At 36.1% G+C, this 16,352-nt stretch overlaps 2 protein-coding genes, 1 long non-coding RNA gene and 1 pseudogene across 5 annotated transcripts; 2 read left to right on the forward strand and 2 right to left on the reverse strand.

Annotated features, from left to right (window-relative positions):
* Positions 1 to 500: 500 nt before the first annotated feature.
* AT2G19080 (metaxin-like protein) lies at positions 501 to 2,943 on the forward strand. 2 transcript variants are annotated; one of them, NM_127465.4, is made up of 6 exons: positions 505 to 782; positions 1,337 to 1,671; positions 1,774 to 1,850; positions 1,939 to 1,999; positions 2,110 to 2,254; positions 2,382 to 2,943. In NM_127465.4, exons 1-6 carry the CDS (start codon positions 623 to 625, stop codon positions 2,549 to 2,551), a joined length of 948 nt encoding a protein of 315 aa, NP_565446.1. In that variant the 5' UTR covers positions 505 to 622; the 3' UTR covers positions 2,552 to 2,943. The 2 variants fall into 2 exon arrangements, with proteins under 2 accessions (NP_001324693.1, NP_565446.1); NM_001335620.1 differs by having other exon boundaries at positions 501 to 782; positions 1,939 to 2,254; positions 2,382 to 2,772.
* Positions 2,779 to 6,221, reverse strand: AT2G19090 (DUF630 family protein (DUF630 and DUF632)). Its single transcript, NM_127466.3, has 4 exons — positions 4,403 to 6,221; positions 4,103 to 4,317; positions 3,793 to 4,016; positions 2,779 to 3,706 (listed from the first exon to the last, which is right to left on the reverse strand). Exons 1-4 carry the CDS (start codon positions 5,682 to 5,684, stop codon positions 2,983 to 2,985), a joined length of 2,445 nt encoding a protein of 814 aa, NP_179499.2. The 5' UTR covers positions 5,685 to 6,221; the 3' UTR covers positions 2,779 to 2,982.
* A 1,364-nt stretch (positions 6,222 to 7,585) lies between these two features.
* On the reverse strand, positions 7,586 to 12,700 carry AT2G19100 (annotated as a pseudogene; the record flags this gene model as incomplete). Its single annotated transcript has 1 exon — positions 7,586 to 12,700.
* Positions 12,701 to 15,828: 3,128 nt separating this feature from the next.
* On the forward strand, positions 15,829 to 16,067 carry AT2G07115. The gene has a single exon (NR_140191.1). It is a non-coding gene; the product is annotated as an other RNA (long non-coding RNA).
* Positions 16,068 to 16,352: the final 285 nt, after the last annotated feature.

A 16,352-nucleotide genomic window follows, 5' to 3' on the forward strand; every position in this document is an offset into this window, starting at 1 on the left:
TTGTTCACATTGTGGATGAATATATATTTCCACGAAAAAATGAAAAAAAACGAGGTAAGAACATATAACATAAAATTCATATCACTATTAGGGAATGTGTTATACTTTTTTATGCAAGTATATTCCAAAGTATAAATTCTAAACTAAATCCTTAAGTATATATCATAAACTCTAAAAAGAAATGGTAAATCCAAAATACTAACTTCATAGCATTAAATTCAAAAGCCCACATCGCCAGTTTTGATTATATCTTCTGAATTTAAGTTGAGTTTATTTTTATAAAGTCATCTTGAAGAAAAAAAATGTGGATGATGTATTTTACACTGTTACACAGTAATTTTAGTTTTTACAAACTAACAAAAAGGAGAAAACAATTCCACTTTCTCCGAGTCTCCTCCTCCAGTAGTTTTGTCTTAATGGGTAATTTGTGGGCCTTTTAAAGCCCAAAATGAGTTATCGTATTAATAAACCCTAGTTTTAAACCCGACCGACTAAACCTTAACCCAGACCCGGACTCGACTGGATCTTCTCTTCTCGCCCCATCTCTCTCTATCGACGATCGAACTTACTTGAGTACTTCTTCTTCTTTTGACCAGAGCTCTCACACATACGAGTCACTATAATGGAAGGCGATCAAGAGACGAATGTTTATACTTTGGTGGCAAGGAAGCCTTCCTTCGATCTCCCAACAGCTTGCCCTAATTGTCTTCCTGCTTATATATACCTGAAATTAGCCCAGCTACCTTTTGAACTTGCGTTCAATTCAACCTTCCCTGATTCAGGTTTGCTTCTGTTTTGATTCCTCGCTTCGTATTTTGGTTGTTGTTAGATTAAGGTTTTGGTTGCGTGATGTGTATCTGTTGGAAGTGAACATTGTTAATTCTATTAGCTTGAATTGAGATTCGAATCCTAGACAAGATAATTTTGAGTTCTGGATTCGAATTCGTACTATTAAGATCCTGCTCTTAGGTTAATCAGAGTTTAGATAGGGTTTTTAGGCAATAGTAATTCAATTTTGAGGTGTATATATGCATTGGTGAATTTTTCTGGATAGGAAGTGTTCATCATAATTTCTTGTTATAGCTTTGGTTGAATTCCTCGTTATCGTAATTGTTAATTCGAAGAGAATGATGATGTTTCATACTTGTTCAGAAGAAATTAGTTGTTTGATTTAGCTATTGAGTTTGTATATTAACAATATCTTCAGAATTTCTATGTTATGTTTGATAATATCTCTAGACACTTCGTAATCCTTTGTTCACGGATTTACAAATTTGTGCATTCAATATTTATAAGCTTGTGTATTGACAATGTTAATCATTTGTTTTTAATATAGATGAACTGCCGTACTTTGAAAGTGATACATATGTTGCATATAACAATGAAGATGGAGGAGTAATTGAAAAACTGAAGAAAGATGGGATTGTTAATCTGGACTCTCAGCTACAGTCTCTTTCGGATTATTTATCTTTGAAGGCTCTTATTGTGTCTTGGCTAGAAGAAGCGCTTACCTATGAGATATGGGTTGGTACCGAGGGGATATCTACATCGAAAATCTACTATTCAGATCTTCCTTGGGTGATCAGCAAGGTCCTGTTTTATAAGCAGACATACTTGGCAAAGAACCGTTTAGGAATCACCAAAGAGAACGCAGAGCAAAGAGAAAAACAGGTCGGGTTTGTTTAAGTTTTGTTGTTACTTTAGAAGACCTGTGGTTTATATTTGTGAGCATTTGAACTAGTTATTAAAGTTCATAGTCTTAAATGTGAACAGATATACAAGAGAGCAAGTGAGGCATATGAAGCTTTGTCGACTAGGTTAGGTGAGCAGAAGTTTCTCTTTGAAGACAGGTATTGCAATCACATTCCGGAACTGGATTCTTTCCCTTAAGCCTTTTTGTAAAAGATTGACAATGTTTATATTATTCTCTTCCCACAGGCCATCGAGTTTGGATGCTTTCTTACTCTCGCACATACTTTTTATAATCCAAGCGTTACCAGTGAGCAGCTTTAAATTTCACCAATATATTTCTCAGTTATGGGTTTATCAGGTTGAATTTAGCCTTAGAACTATTTAGATGAAGTAGTTTTCTTAATGGTGCATGATCAGGTTACATCAGTGCTTCGGTGCAAACTTCTGGAACATAGTAATCTTGTGCGATATGCTGAGAAACTTAAGTCAGAGTTCCTTGAAGCCTCTTCTTCATCTCCTTCACCTCCACTTCACTCATTCCCTTCCTCATTTCCAAGAAAGAGTAAGACACATCTAACCTTCAACGTCCATATCATATATATTTCATCATATTATATATCTGTCATATATGCAACATTCATTGGATATGTTTAAGCCTGTGAAGGAAGTGAATTTCATCTTTTGTTCAGGTTCGAAGCCAAAGAGCAAACCAAAGGTAGAAAAGACCGAAGAGGAGAAAAAATTTAAGAAAAGAGCAAGGTTCTTTCTAGCTGCTCAGTTTCTAGCTGTCGTCATTTACGTATCAGTGATGGGAGGAGGTAGTTCTGATGAACTGGAGTATGAAGATGAAGATGACTAAACTAAAGCTTTTCTTATTAAATGGACCGGTAACTCTCAGGCGAACTCTCTGAGACTAAGATAAAAACATAACCAGTAATCTCTACGCTTTTTTCTTCTTGAACTCTTAGTTATGGAGAGGATACAGATGTGAGATTTAGTCACATTATAATGGTTTTCGACTTTTCGTTCTGAAGGAGAGCTTTTGGCTTTTATATAAATTTCATTGGTTTTTAAGGCACATCATGGGAACCGATTCACCGGATAAAATACCGAGGAACATTAGAAGACTCTTGGTACACATCCTCAGAATCAACTGAACTAACTCTATTTGTCTTACTAAATAATACAAATCTCATCCATCTAAGAAACTATCTTCTGATAGCAAAAGATGATGCCAAAAACCTACCTAATTCTAAACTCTCTAAAACCAAACAAAATTAATAACAAGTACTAGGAATTGAAATTTACATCCGGGGGCTGCTGCTCCGACGCATCGTCTGCTGGTTGGCTAACAAGCTTCGAGTGTTCATCGGCCGAGTTGATGGAAAACTCAGCTAGTGAACTAACTGCAACAGACATTCCATGGCAGAGAACCTTCACAGCAACCTCTGCAAGTTTCTCAGCAGTCATCACAACATCTTCTTCTCCCTTATCAGCCACTACAAGCTCCATGCTTTCTGACCCGGAGTATCTCCTTGACCCGCTTCCACTCCAGTTTGGATCTTCCCTAACTTGCCTTGCATATATTGAACCCATCCCTGAGGCAAAGAACTCAAGTTTGTCCAAAACTGGTTTTTCATTCAAGCTGTTAAGCAACCTTGACCATTGAATGCAGACTCGGTATATCGGGTGAAGACATGAGGATAATCTAACTTTTTCGGGGTCAGGATCACATCTGAAACATCTTAGAAGCCAACCAGATAATGCTTTCATGTAGGATCTCTGAGAGGTGATCCAGAATTCAAAACAGGTTCTCCAGTTTCGAAGCTGAGCTTCAAGATTCAAAGCAGATTGAGCTAATCTTTGAGAGTTAATAGCCTCTGGCATTATTGGAGGTTGTCTCTTCTTGTGACGCTTTGAAACCGGTGTGCCTGCAAGTAACAGTTTGGCTTCGTCTAGTGTTCGTTTCTGTATCTGGTGACTTTCCGCCATTACTTTCCACATCCTTGTTAATCTGTTATGATCATGATTACCATTTGTCAGTCTGAGGCTTAAAAGTGAAACCGAAGAGAAGGAAAAAGAAGTTGTTGGTGTTGTTACCCTTCAACGAGCTCAAGAAGCTGAGGCAACAGTTCTTGGTCACGAAGAGTCTCGATTCTTTTGGAGATGGATTCAATGGAGTGTATTGACACCTTGATCTGTGTATCTAGATCTCTGATAGTAGCCCTAGTTTTATCAACCGCAAGCGGATCATCTCCTTTCACGTCCTGATTCCTCAGCTGCATACATTTCTTTTCATATGCTCTTCGAACACGTTCTCCAGACTGTTACAACACCACAAAGACGGCTCAGTTATAACCAACAGAGATTAATATGTAGTCACTAGTTGCTTATATCTCTTGTTACTTACCCTAACTTCATCATAGAGTTTCTTCTCCCACGCGAAAAGTCTGTCCAATGTTGTTTGGTGGCTACCTGAAATCATGCAAGATTCATCTGAAACATCGCTTCTGCTTTCAGACCCGCTCTCTCTTGAACCACCAGAAGAAGTGATCAAGAATCTTGACGAGGAAGATCTTGATGAACCCGAGCGGAACAACGCTACTGGATTCAGCATTTTCCTGGCTACAAACACACATAAAAAAGGACTTCATATTTATAAGTGAAGTCATTAAACAGAGAAATATTGCAACATTGTTCATAAACTCACCACTATGGTCATTAAAGGATGATGTGTATTGAGCTCTACCAGCTTCCAATAGCCCCGAGACTTCCTTAGCCGCATCACAAATTGTTGTGAACTGATCTTCAAGATCTTTGATTACTTCAGCCATGCTAGTTGGTCTCCGGTTCACATATACCGTGAACCCCGTCGTCTTTGCATCATCTCTAACACCAACAACATTCTTCATCTCTTGAACCTTACCTACTCCAACAACATTCCCTGTAGCTTCTCCTCCTCTACACACCTCAGCTTTTCGCTGTTCTTGCGTTGGAGGAGCAACGCATTTCTCGTCTCCCTCATTCTCAGTCTCACACCCGCTATCCGTAAACTCATCATCATCCTCATCTCCATCCTCGTCTTCATCCTCATCAACATCTTCAACTTTAACTTCCTCATTGCAACAACTCTTATCAACTTTACCTCTATTCTCTTCCGTTGCTTTCGGATTCGGATTATGATTCTGAAACCGCACATTGACGACAGGTTCAGGTTTATGAGGTTCATCATCTTCTTCCAAATCAGGAATCCCTTCTTCCTCTCTAACACGTCTCAATCCTCTAATCTCATCATCTATACCACTCCTACTATCAACACTTCCTCGGTCATAACTATTGTATCCATAATAATCCAACGAAGAAAACGGATTCCAGAAGAAATCCCACTGCGAATTCTGCGGTGAAGGAGGAGGAATGTTATGACTACTTAACCTTTGCTCAGGAGAGCTCAACGGATTCCAAAACGAAGATGAAGTAGACGCAGAAGTATTCATATTCATATTCATTCCAAAGAAACCATCTGATTCACCATATTGGTTACTACTACTAGGTGGAGAAAATGTCTCAACTCTAAACGTTTCAGGAGATCTCTGTTCGACTCTAACCGGTCTACTTCTATTAGCCATCAAATAATTCGCTTTCACATTCGATCTTGGCCTACCTTGAATCATTTTCGGAGGAATCGAAGAAGGCGAAATGGAGATGAACTCACCGCTATTACTACGGCTGCTTCGACGACGTCTCTGTGGCATTCTCTTGACCGGAGTGACGAATGAGTCTTGACAGAGAGTAGGAACAAACTCATTGTTGTTGTCTCCTTGGAGGATAAAGTCATGGAGAGCATCAGAGACTTTTCTAAGAGAGTGAATATAAGCAATGTGACCAGAAGCAAACTTAGTTCTATGTTCAATAGCTTGTTTGATGAAACGTTTCCTGTCTTTACAGATCTGAACTGCTTCTTCATCATCTAACTTGGAATGAGAACATCCCATTTCTCTCTACTCTTCTTTCCTAAGCTCAAATCCAGAGCTCAAGACACTCATACAAAAGCTATGAAACAACTGAGAACAGAACAAAACAAAGACATAATAACTATGTCTGAACTCGCATTAACTGAGAAAAAGACAATAAGAAGATTCTTTGCTTAATATACAAGACAAAGCTCTTTAGTCCTTAAAACCCTTGAAGAGATTTTGCTTGTTTTCTATTAAAGGGTGAGATTGTACTCAGAAATAACAGAAACCCAGATGAGAAATGGTGTAAAATCTTGGATTTGGTGTTGTGAAAATGTCAAAAGGAAAGTAAAGAGCAAAGCCAGAAAAGAAGTTATTGAAGAAAGAGAGAGAGAAGACAAAGAAGAAGAAGAAAAAACCTAATAATGAGTCAAAAGAAAAGAGACTGGAGGAGCGTGAGGGATACACAGTAGAGAGAGAGAGAGACGTTGGAGAAAACAACGGTCAAAATTACTGTCGGATTTTGAAGGAGAGAGAATGAAAGAAAGAAGTCAAGACTCACTCGCAATCAAGAAGTTGAAGAAGAAGAAGACAGAGGCTACATAAAACAAAACCAAAAAAAAACATTTGATAGAACTAAAATCGTGTGTATTGATCGAAATTAAAAGAGATGATTAATTAATAAATAAAGTGAATGGTAGAGCTAAACTAAATTTTAATAAAGCTACGAAGAATATATATTGGCTAAGAGAAAGACGGGACACGAAGCTTATTTTGTTTCTATCCTCGCTTTTCATGTTTATTTTCGATTTTGCCACTCTGAATATTTCTTGTCTTTTTTCTGTACTAAGTTTTATGTTTATGAGTTTATATATGGCATAGTCTATTGATGTTTACATTACATTTATTTTCATACCTCAATTGTTATACTGATATTAATTTCAATCTTATAATAACATGAATATTAATATAATGACATAACGATGCAAATAGTGTAAACAACTAAATTATACTCTCTGTTTTCTTTTCTTTTTCTAGAAAATATACAAATATTAAGAAAACATATTAAATATTGATTTTAAATGTATTATACTTTGTGATTTACAATTTTTAATAACTCTAAACTAATAGTATTTAATAATTTTTATTAAAATTTACAATTTATCAATTATAATTAATAAGAATTGCATTGAAAATCTAAAAAATCAATTTTTTAGAATAATAATTTTTTCTAGAAAATCAAACAAAAATAAATAAAGGGAGTATATCATATTACCGATAGTGATTTACTTGGTAACTTCTAAATTACATAAGTTTTTTTTTTAGTTTTACTAATCTATATTTTTGTCGAGTTATATAAATTACATTTGCATGGTGGATTGTTTTGTGTAAAATGGAATCAATTCGGAGAATCTATATGAGTAGTTAAGCATGGGCAATTTAGTAACTTAATAAGCGTCGCCAGTGGGAAAATACGTTGGACGAATTTAGGAAAAGCAACAAAAAGAAAGGACCGGCCTGTAAAGTAAAAGGCAGGATCTGGACCCACATTTGTAAAAGATATCATGAAAATGCCTCGATACCTGATACGTACTTCTTCTTTTTTTTGTCCCTGGGAATTTCACGTAACCACAAAACTGCCATTAATATTGAGAACTAGAATTTCTCCGCAATCTATTTTATTGGGCCAAGCATTTACAGTCATATCTAGCACAATGGACATAATTGTCGTAAAGTTAAATTGCAGACTTAGCCCGTAACGTAGTTTCTTGAAACTGTAATTTATTACATTTAGAATGATTGAATTTTTTTTATTTTTTTTTAATATAATGTTAAATTATATTCAAAAGAAAAATTATCTTTTTTTACAACATGTGCAACTTGTTTGAAATGAAGCTGAAAGTTTAGAATTGAAATGAAAATTTAGAAACTAGAAGTGATTAGGCTCTTGTATCAAACCACATTTGGAGTCCCGCATCGTAGTGTCTATCTCCCTTTATTCGAATTGATGAAAGAATGTTTCTCACTTGTTTGTCGATCCAACCAATTAGCCGAGTTGCTGAATGCAGAGTGTTCCCATGTCGTCTTCTGTTGCGTTCGCTCCAGATTGAGTAAACCGAAGCTTGAAAGGCATAACGCACAAGAAAGTTTTCAACTCGATTTTGCTGTAAACTAGAAACCGTGTTAAGGAGGAGGTGCCAATCCGTTGTGAAACGCGTCGTTAGAATGTTCTTTGCTGTGACTGTCCAGACTTCAGAAGAATAGGGGCAGTTAAAAAAGAGGTGATCACGAGATTTTGTGGGATGATTGCAGAAGACACATGATCCTGAAGAAACCCCTTTCCAATTAGCCATTCGATCTCCCGTAGAGAGGCGATCCAAAGCTGCAAGCCAAACACAGAAAGAAAATTTTGGAGTCGCTTGATAAAACCATACTCCTTTGTACCATGTAACCTTGGTCGCAGTGGTTCGAATATTGTTCCAAGTATCTCGTGTAGAGAACTGTGGTTTATAAATGTCATTTCTTCCTCGCCAAACCACATCATCTGCTTTCTCCTTGCGGTTCGCCTTTGATGTAGCTATGACGTTTTCTACTTGATTTAAATAGTCTGTTATGTGCCTTCGGCTGCGATGTGTGTCCCAAACCTCAGCCACTAACTTATCTCTTTTAATGCCCAGGTCAATAATACCTTTATCTCCGATGAAGTTCATTATTCTGCCCATACAAGACCAGTCATCATACCAAAACGATGTGCGTTGACCATTGTGTACTTCAATCTTACTAAAAGTTTTTGCCACTTCTCGGTACTTTAGAAGCTTCTTCCACATCCATGATCCCATCGTTGTGGAGCTTTTTATTATCCAGAAAGAGTTATTTTTCAAGAGATTCGTTTCTATCCACTTTACCCACAGTGAGTCTCCATGGGATAATATTCGCCAAATCAGCTTCAGACAACAGACATCATTTGCTTCTTTCAAAGATCGCAGTCCAAGGCCTCCCTCCTGTTTCGGTTTACAAATTGCTTCCCACGCCACTTTAGCTTTGCAAGAGCTAAAATGACCATAAAAAAAGCAGAGCATATTTTGTTTATTTCCCTGAGACAGGCACGTGGAAGTCGAAATGCGGCCATCAAGAAATTTGTGATGCTCGATAAGACCGAACTGATCAAGTTTAGTCTTCCAGCATAGGAGAGAAAACGTGATGTCCAAGTACCAATTCTGTGTCGAATTTGTTCTATGAGAGGAAGAGAATCCGCAGATGAAAGGCGTTTTGTGACCAAAGGGAGCCCTAAATAGCGAACCGGCAATTGACCTATATCAAAAGAGAAATGATTGCTTATGGCTTGGTAATTTGAAGCTTGTATTCCCGCCAAATACAAAGTAGACTTCTCCATGCTTATTTCAGACCCGACCATTTAGCAAAATCATCTAGAACCTCCATTATTCCTTCTATTGATCTTACTTTTCCATCAGACAGAATCATGAGGTCGTATGCAAAGCTCAAATGAGTTAAACCCAACTTTTTGCATCTCGGGTGATAACCAAAATGATGTGCACCTGCAGCTTTATCTAACATTTTAGAGAGAATGTCCATACTTATGACGAAGAGGTAAGGAGATAGAGAACAACCCTGCCGCAACCCTCTCGCACTTTGGAAAAAGCCTGCAAGTTCACCATTCACCTGAACCGAAAAAGAAGCTGTACTAATACAGAGAGTAATCCAGCGTATAAAAACCGTGGGGAAGTTCATAGCTTGGAGGGCATTTGTTAGGAAGGACCACTGGACCGAGTCAAACGCTTTGGATATATCAATCTTTAGAGCGCAACGGCTTTAGATTGAGTCCTTATGGTAATCTTTGACTAACTCTGTTGCTAACAACACATTCTCGATTAGTAACCTATCCTTGACAAAAGCTGACTGGTTTCCTGCTATGAATTTGGGGGGCACCAGCTTGAGTCGATTGGCAATTATCTTGGATATCACCTTATAGATCACATTGCAGCAAGAGATGGGACGATAATCTTTCATCTCTTTAGCCTCCTTTTTCTTGGGAATGAGAGCTAAAATTGTAGTGTTGATACCCTTTGGTAAAAAGCCTTTTGCGAAGAAAGATTGTATAGCCAAGATAAATTCATTACCAAGAATCTCCCAAGTGGCTTTGAAAAATTCTGAAGTGAATCCATCCGGCCCCGGAGACTTGTCATTTGGCATAGAAAATAACACTTTCTTTATCTCTTCAGCAGTAACCACACGAGTTAACAACTCGTGTTCTGTTTCTGAGCATCTAAAGGGTAGTAAATCCTGAAGATCAGCCATAGTTACTCCCTCATACTCGTTGGGAATAAGTTGTAAGAACTCTCTGAAAAACCGCTCTGCATATGCTTTAATCTCATCCCCTTTTGCTGTCACACTACCATCTTGGCATTGAATTTCGCTAATTGAGTTCTGAGCCTCTCTAGTGACCACCGCTCTGTGGAACGCCTTATTGTTCTTATCTCCCCCATCCAACCAATGTAACTTTGATTTTTTCTTGAGAAATTTTTCTTCTAGTCCTGCAACATGTTCCCATCTGTCATGAGCCTCGACTTCTTCTTTCATTGCGTTAGGAGTAGGATTATTTAGGGTTGACTCTTGCTTCTTGCACAAAGTGTCATAGGCTTCTCTTGTCTTCTTAACCAAGTTTCCAAGTCTCTCTTTTGCCAAGTTTCGAAGTAAGGGTTTTAAACTCTTTAGCTTTTTGGAGAACCGAAACAGTGAAGAGGTAGATAAAAAGATTGGCTCTGTTTCTTTCCAGTAGGAATCTACTGTAGGCTTGAAATCCTCCATTTCAGTAAGAACATTCACAAATTTGAAAGGTCTCTTTCCCCTAACAATACTGCCTGGACCATCATTTAAGTTTATTCGGCCTCGTAGGTGGTCTAAACATCCTCCAGCTTCAAACACACTATAAGATTGAGGAAAACTCTGAGTCCAAACATCATTCACCATGACCCTGTCCAACTTCTTGGCAATGAGATCATGTTCTCTTTTGTTTGACCATGTGTAAAGTGGACCATGATGAGCCATGTCCGTAAGAGAACAATAATTCACCATCGATCTAAAGTCACGCATGCCCATTGAAACCACAGGATTATCCTCCACTTTTGAATGCTCTTCTAGTTCTAACGTCTCATTAAAATCTCCAAAAATAATCCAAGGCTTCTTCTTAATGATAGGAGAATCATAATGATCCTGCAATTCATTCCAAAGAACCTTTCTATCATCCCTGAAATTGGATGCATACACAAACGAACAAAAAAACTCATCATCCCGGTTCTCTAGCTTTACTGAACAGGTTATGAGCTGTTCACTCTTATAGAAAGGACTCAAACGCACATTTCTCCTCCATACTACCCAAATACGACCTCGACTATTGTATTCGAAGTTTGTAATCATCGACCAATCATTGAACAACTTACTACTTAACACCTGAGCTTTATCCTCCTTTACTCGCGTCTCTAATAAACAACCAAACAGAAAATCTTGTCTCTCCACCCAACTCTTTATTACGGAATGTTTTTCTAACTTATTTAGACCTCGAACATTCCATAAGAATTCCGACATTAATGATTTTTAGGAGGGTGCTTCTTACTCTGATCTTTAGGAAAATTCCTATTCGATTGAGTAAAAGAGTTTGATAAAACCTTGTGAGCAGTTTTGGATCCACGTGGAAGAGACAGACGTTGGTTCTGCACCTCCGTACGTACATGAACATGGTCTTGAGATACTGTCATCTTCACAGTTGGAACTTCTGTACCAGGGTCGTCTTTCTTAGTTTCTTCACCCGCCTCTGGGATCTTATTTCCCTCCTCCACATCCTCATCTCCACTCAGGACCGAGTATGAGTTGGATAATATGGAGACCTCACCAAACTTAAGCTCCCCTGTTTTTATAGTTGGACTGCGACCTGTTTTTGGAGGAGTTATCCAGCCCTTATCATTCTCAGATTCACTTGAAACAATCGCAACTGAGTTTTCTTGGCTGCAGTTTCCTGCACTTTCATTTGTTTTCTCCTCTAGACTCTTCTTCTCTGCAATGTGTAGAGGCGATTGTGTAGAAGTGGCAGCTACTTCAACAAGAGTCTCTTTTTGACTTAAACTTACATTAGATTCTTGTCCCTTGACAGACAGACATGAATCAATTAAATGTCCTCATTTCTTACAACAGCCACATCTAGGAGGCAACCAAGGGTAAGCATATTGTATAACCACCTCTAATTCTCCCTCCTCTTCACCCATGAAGCTATATTCAGTAGGTAAATCTTTTGTCAAATCCGCTTCAACTAAAATTTGCGCTTCATCAAAGCTAACACAAGCTTCTGTTTTAGGATGTAAATGTATAGGTTTCCCCACTGCACTTGAGAGAAATTCTAGACCCTTATCTGTGAACAAAGTGGGTGGAATGTTAGAGAGGGTAATCCACAAAGGAATTGACTTCAGGGCTGGCTGCATATCCTCTGTAAATGGGGTCCATTTAGACATGATCATAGGGATGTCCATAATGTTCCACATTCCTCTGTTAAGGACTCTGTTTCTCATAACTTCATTTCGGATTCGAAATTTCACGGTGGTCGCGTTAACCTCATAGACGTCTATCAAAGCCGATTTATCTCCTATCCTCCAGATTTTGTTAACAATCATATGGATCTTTCCCACATGTGGAGCTTTAGTATTGAAAAATTTACCTATCAGAGAATCTTTCCAAATAGGTTTTGCACCAGCAAAAACCTCTTTTGGTACCACCACTTTCTCTTTCCCATCCACTTCAGACACCACAAACTTTTGCTTCGTAAAAACATGTTTTTTAGCCACTTTAACCCAAGATTCCTTCTGACTAGTGCCAGCGACCTGCTTTGATAAACCCTCCGGCTGAGAAGCAACAAAACCTGTTGCAGAAACTTTTGAATCACCCAAAACCACTATAGCCTCTTCCTCCTGTTGGGAAACCATCTTTTGAGTAACTTCCGGCAACTTATCTCCATCCGGATGAGGCGGAGAAGCCACCGCCGGCTCCATACTTGCTAGAAACGCAAAGAACCCTAGATCGCCTTATTTTCTCTTTTAATCATTGAGTTTTTCAATGACAAAGCCACACCACATGTTTGACTAATTTAAAAGCTTAAACCAACTACGTACTAGGCCTTTTGTTCAATATTTACATGTTTCTGGTTCATGGTATGTGATTGAATGCAAGTTTTTTTTTCTTATCTGTAAAAACAGATATACAAAAATAGCAAACCCAAGTCGGTTTGGATCGGATTCAGTATATAGTTTGAGCTCATGTTAGTTGTTGATCGAATGTCCACTATCATGAATTCATGATATCATATATCCTCATTGTGTTTTTCACTGTGTACATATCATGATAAAACACTCGTCTCTTGTCTTTGTCCCCATTTTTTAAATTCCAAAGGTCAATATTATGATGCACGTATTGGATTTTTTCTAGGTGTACGTGTATATAGATATGGTTGTTACTTTATTACTTTGCATCAATTCTATCATATTACTCGAAGGTGAGAAATATGTTATAAATATTCTTGATAAAACGATATGGTTTTCTTTTGTAAAGATATGATTATGATAATATTAACGAGTTAAGTATACAATTAAGCTTGACCACCTCATGGTCCTCATTGGTAATTTAGTTCTTGCATTGCACTTTCATAATCACTTATAGCAACTTTTCTCAAAAATATTATATATGGGCAAACAATAGGTGTCCTATATCATTTTCTTTTTTAATTTCTAATGCATCACGATAACATATCGAACAATATTTTACTTCATATTCGTGTATCATTTTATACAATAAATTTAAAAGTTTAGACCGATCAAGAGATTCCAGCCCACTTAGGCTTTAAGAAATCTATCGGTTAGATGCTTGCATTTAACAATTCTACTAAAATCAACTATGAAATAAATCCCATGGTGAAAATGATTTCTTTAATAACTAAAAACTAATCTTAGAATAAAACTTCCACTAATGTACATGTATCAAAGAGTTTTATAAAGAATATCCATTAGAAATGATTGAAAGAGAGATAAATTCTTGTTGATGTCGAAGTCTAAAAATGAAATGTTTACTATAATGAGAAAAGGGTGAAGAAAACTGAAAATAGTAAGTTACAATTCTTAAAAGTTCCAAAGATTCAGGAACTATAATTTTAATGTGATTAGGTGGTAGAACGAATATAAGTACGACCACTTTTCGATACACAAAAAGAGGTTTCCTTATTATGACAATTTCTATTCATATTCAATCTAATGTAGTAATGTTCTTGCCCATGTACATGTAGTATACGTTTGCGTATTCTATTGTTCACCCGCACTATGTAATTTCTCACAATATCTATAGTGTTGGCTAATTTTGTTTGCCTTTTCCAAAAGATTTTTAGAAATAACTATCATCTTAGTAGTCCTATTATCCGTTGTCAAGTTGTTTATAAACTCTTTGTTATCTAAGTATTACAGGAAATAAGAATTTGCTCATTGTGAATAATAAACTAGAAGTTGTGTTAAATTAAAAATTTATTATATACTTTTTATGTTTCTTTTTAATTGATTTTGTAGAAAAAACACACAGATTAAGAAAATATATTAAAACTAATTATAAATGTATTAATTTTTGTAATTTATATTTTTCTTTAATTATAAATTAACGATATTCAATTAATTGTTCTAAATTTTAAAATTCATTAATAATAACTAATAAATAGTGCATAGAAAACAAAAAAAAAATCAATCATTTTGAAACAATAGTTTTTCTAAAAAATCAATAAATGATCAAAATAATAAAAATGCAATGAACGCGACAAAGCAAAGTTTGAATAAAAGCAATTAATGAACCTTTACTCAAGAGTACATTAACTGGAAATATTTGATGAAACAATTAATAAAGTTTTACATCGGTTTGGAAAGCCGCACCATCCAAAATTTGAGATGAAAGAAAAAAATTACCCAAACTATGGATTTTATAGTTTTTGCGATCAAGATACCACAAACTTACCGATCGGGTATGCCATGAAAAAGCTTAAAGCTAACATTCAAGATGTCCTTGAAACCTATAACGATGATTATTTTGTTATAGGTTTAATTACCTACGACAATTTGAAACTTTTTTCCCATTCTGACTATTGTACTCTAATAAATGATGCAATCAAAATCTTCCATGCACAGAGAAGAGTTGGTAATTGTTGCAATTGTAAAAACAAAAACCCATAAAATCTCAAGAACCTCATGTCACACAGATAATGCCACATTGCTTACTTAAAAAATTTGCTTTCTTGTTTTTCTTTTTTTTTTTTTTGCCAAGAAACCAATGTTTTTCTTTTCTCTTTTTTTTTTTTTGAGCAAAACCAAAAAACCAATGTATATTTGTACTTTACCAATAATAAAATCTCAAAAACTTGAAGATAAGTTTGATCAAGGCCGACCCATGGGTAAAAAGCCCAACAAGCGAATGCTTTAGGCAACAACGTTTATAAATGTTTTTAGCAGCCTCACTAACCATCAAGAGTTTTGCTTTATTTGTTATCATATTCTTTTTCGCAGTATACACTATAAAGATGCGGTCATATTATCTATATTTTTTGTAACGATTTGGCTGGGACTGTTTGTGGACCACGACGTCTATTTTTGGTTGATGGATTTCTACAATATACGATACTGAAAAGAGTAAAAATCATTTATTTTATTATAAAAATAATGTCTCCAACTTTCTCTTGTAATAGGTTATGGCTTGTATTCACTGATTCTTAATGCATTCTAGTATAACTTTATGTCATTTATTTATTTAATTTAGTGGTTTATCATTTAAGCCGCATACGTCTTTACTCTATCTCTTTCTCCTAGAGTATAACTATAAGTTATACTATGCAAACATGTGAGATTTTATTAGAAAGTATAAAAGATATAGGTAGATATTAAGAGATAAGCTACGAAAGTAGACGACATTGGTGCGTTGCGTTAAAAGAATTTGTAGTTAATTATTTAGAATGATAAACTAAGAAAATCGTACTAAAAACAATAATAAAGAAAACAATGAGATGAGGAATCACACATGGATTCCATTTTCGTGACATTCCACTTTTGGGGGTTTCCACTAAATTTTTTATAACTTTGATTTCGTGTCTCTTCCTCACGAGATAAAATCCCCCTTTGACCATTTGTTTCGTCCAATCAACTTAAAACCTAGCAAGAACTATTAATCATAATATAATTATTCAGATTCTTAGATATGCTATATACTAATGTGCCTAAACTCGTGACGTATCGGACCAGTTTTAGTCCCGCCCTACTTTCAAACTAATAATGTTTTGTAATCTCAATACTTTTCCTTCAAAACAATTTTAAGAAAACTGCCGTATTTGTTATGAGCTAATTATAATCGAGCATCCTACCTTGAATTAACTTGGTTTCAAGACTAATTAAGATCGACTTTTCCAAAATAAAGTCATGCATAAAAATTGATTTAAATATTATACATACGAGTTATGACAATTTGTATATAAAAAAATTTGCTGGACGTTTGAGTAAAACGTTTCATAAAATATAGGAACTGAATCTTGAAGATAGGAACCGGAAACAAATAACTAAAAAGATAGCCTACGAGATTTACGTGGTAAAAAAATAACTTAAAACCCCATAAAACCTTAATCAAAGAAAA

Source organism: Arabidopsis thaliana, chromosome 2 (assembly GCF_000001735.4).
Source record: "Arabidopsis thaliana chromosome 2, partial sequence".
Lineage (NCBI taxonomy): Eukaryota > Viridiplantae > Streptophyta > Magnoliopsida > Brassicales > Brassicaceae > Arabidopsis > Arabidopsis thaliana.

What these genes read in the sequence shown, in the direction of transcription:
- AT2G19090 (NM_127466.3), bottom strand. Translation starts at nt 5,684, where the DNA reads ATGGGATGTTCTCATTCCAAGTTAGATGATGAAGAAGCAGTTCAGATC. An exon ending in ATCCTTTAATGACCATAGTG is followed by an intron (nt 4,318 to 4,402) that starts GTGAGTTTATGA and finishes GTGTGTTTGTAG; the next exon opens with CCAGGAAAATGCTGAATCCA. An exon ending in CTTCTTGAGCTCGTTGAAGG is followed by an intron (nt 3,707 to 3,792) that starts GTAACAACACCA and finishes TGATCATAACAG; the next exon opens with ATTAACAAGGATGTGGAAAG.
- AT2G19080 (NM_127465.4), top strand. Translation starts at nt 623, where the DNA reads ATGGAAGGCGATCAAGAGACGAATGTTTATACTTTGGTGGCAAGGAAG. An exon ending in TTCAACCTTCCCTGATTCAG is followed by an intron (nt 783 to 1,336) that starts GTTTGCTTCTGT and finishes TTTTTAATATAG; the next exon opens with ATGAACTGCCGTACTTTGAA. An exon ending in CAGAGCAAAGAGAAAAACAG is followed by an intron (nt 1,672 to 1,773) that starts GTCGGGTTTGTT and finishes AAATGTGAACAG; the next exon opens with ATATACAAGAGAGCAAGTGA.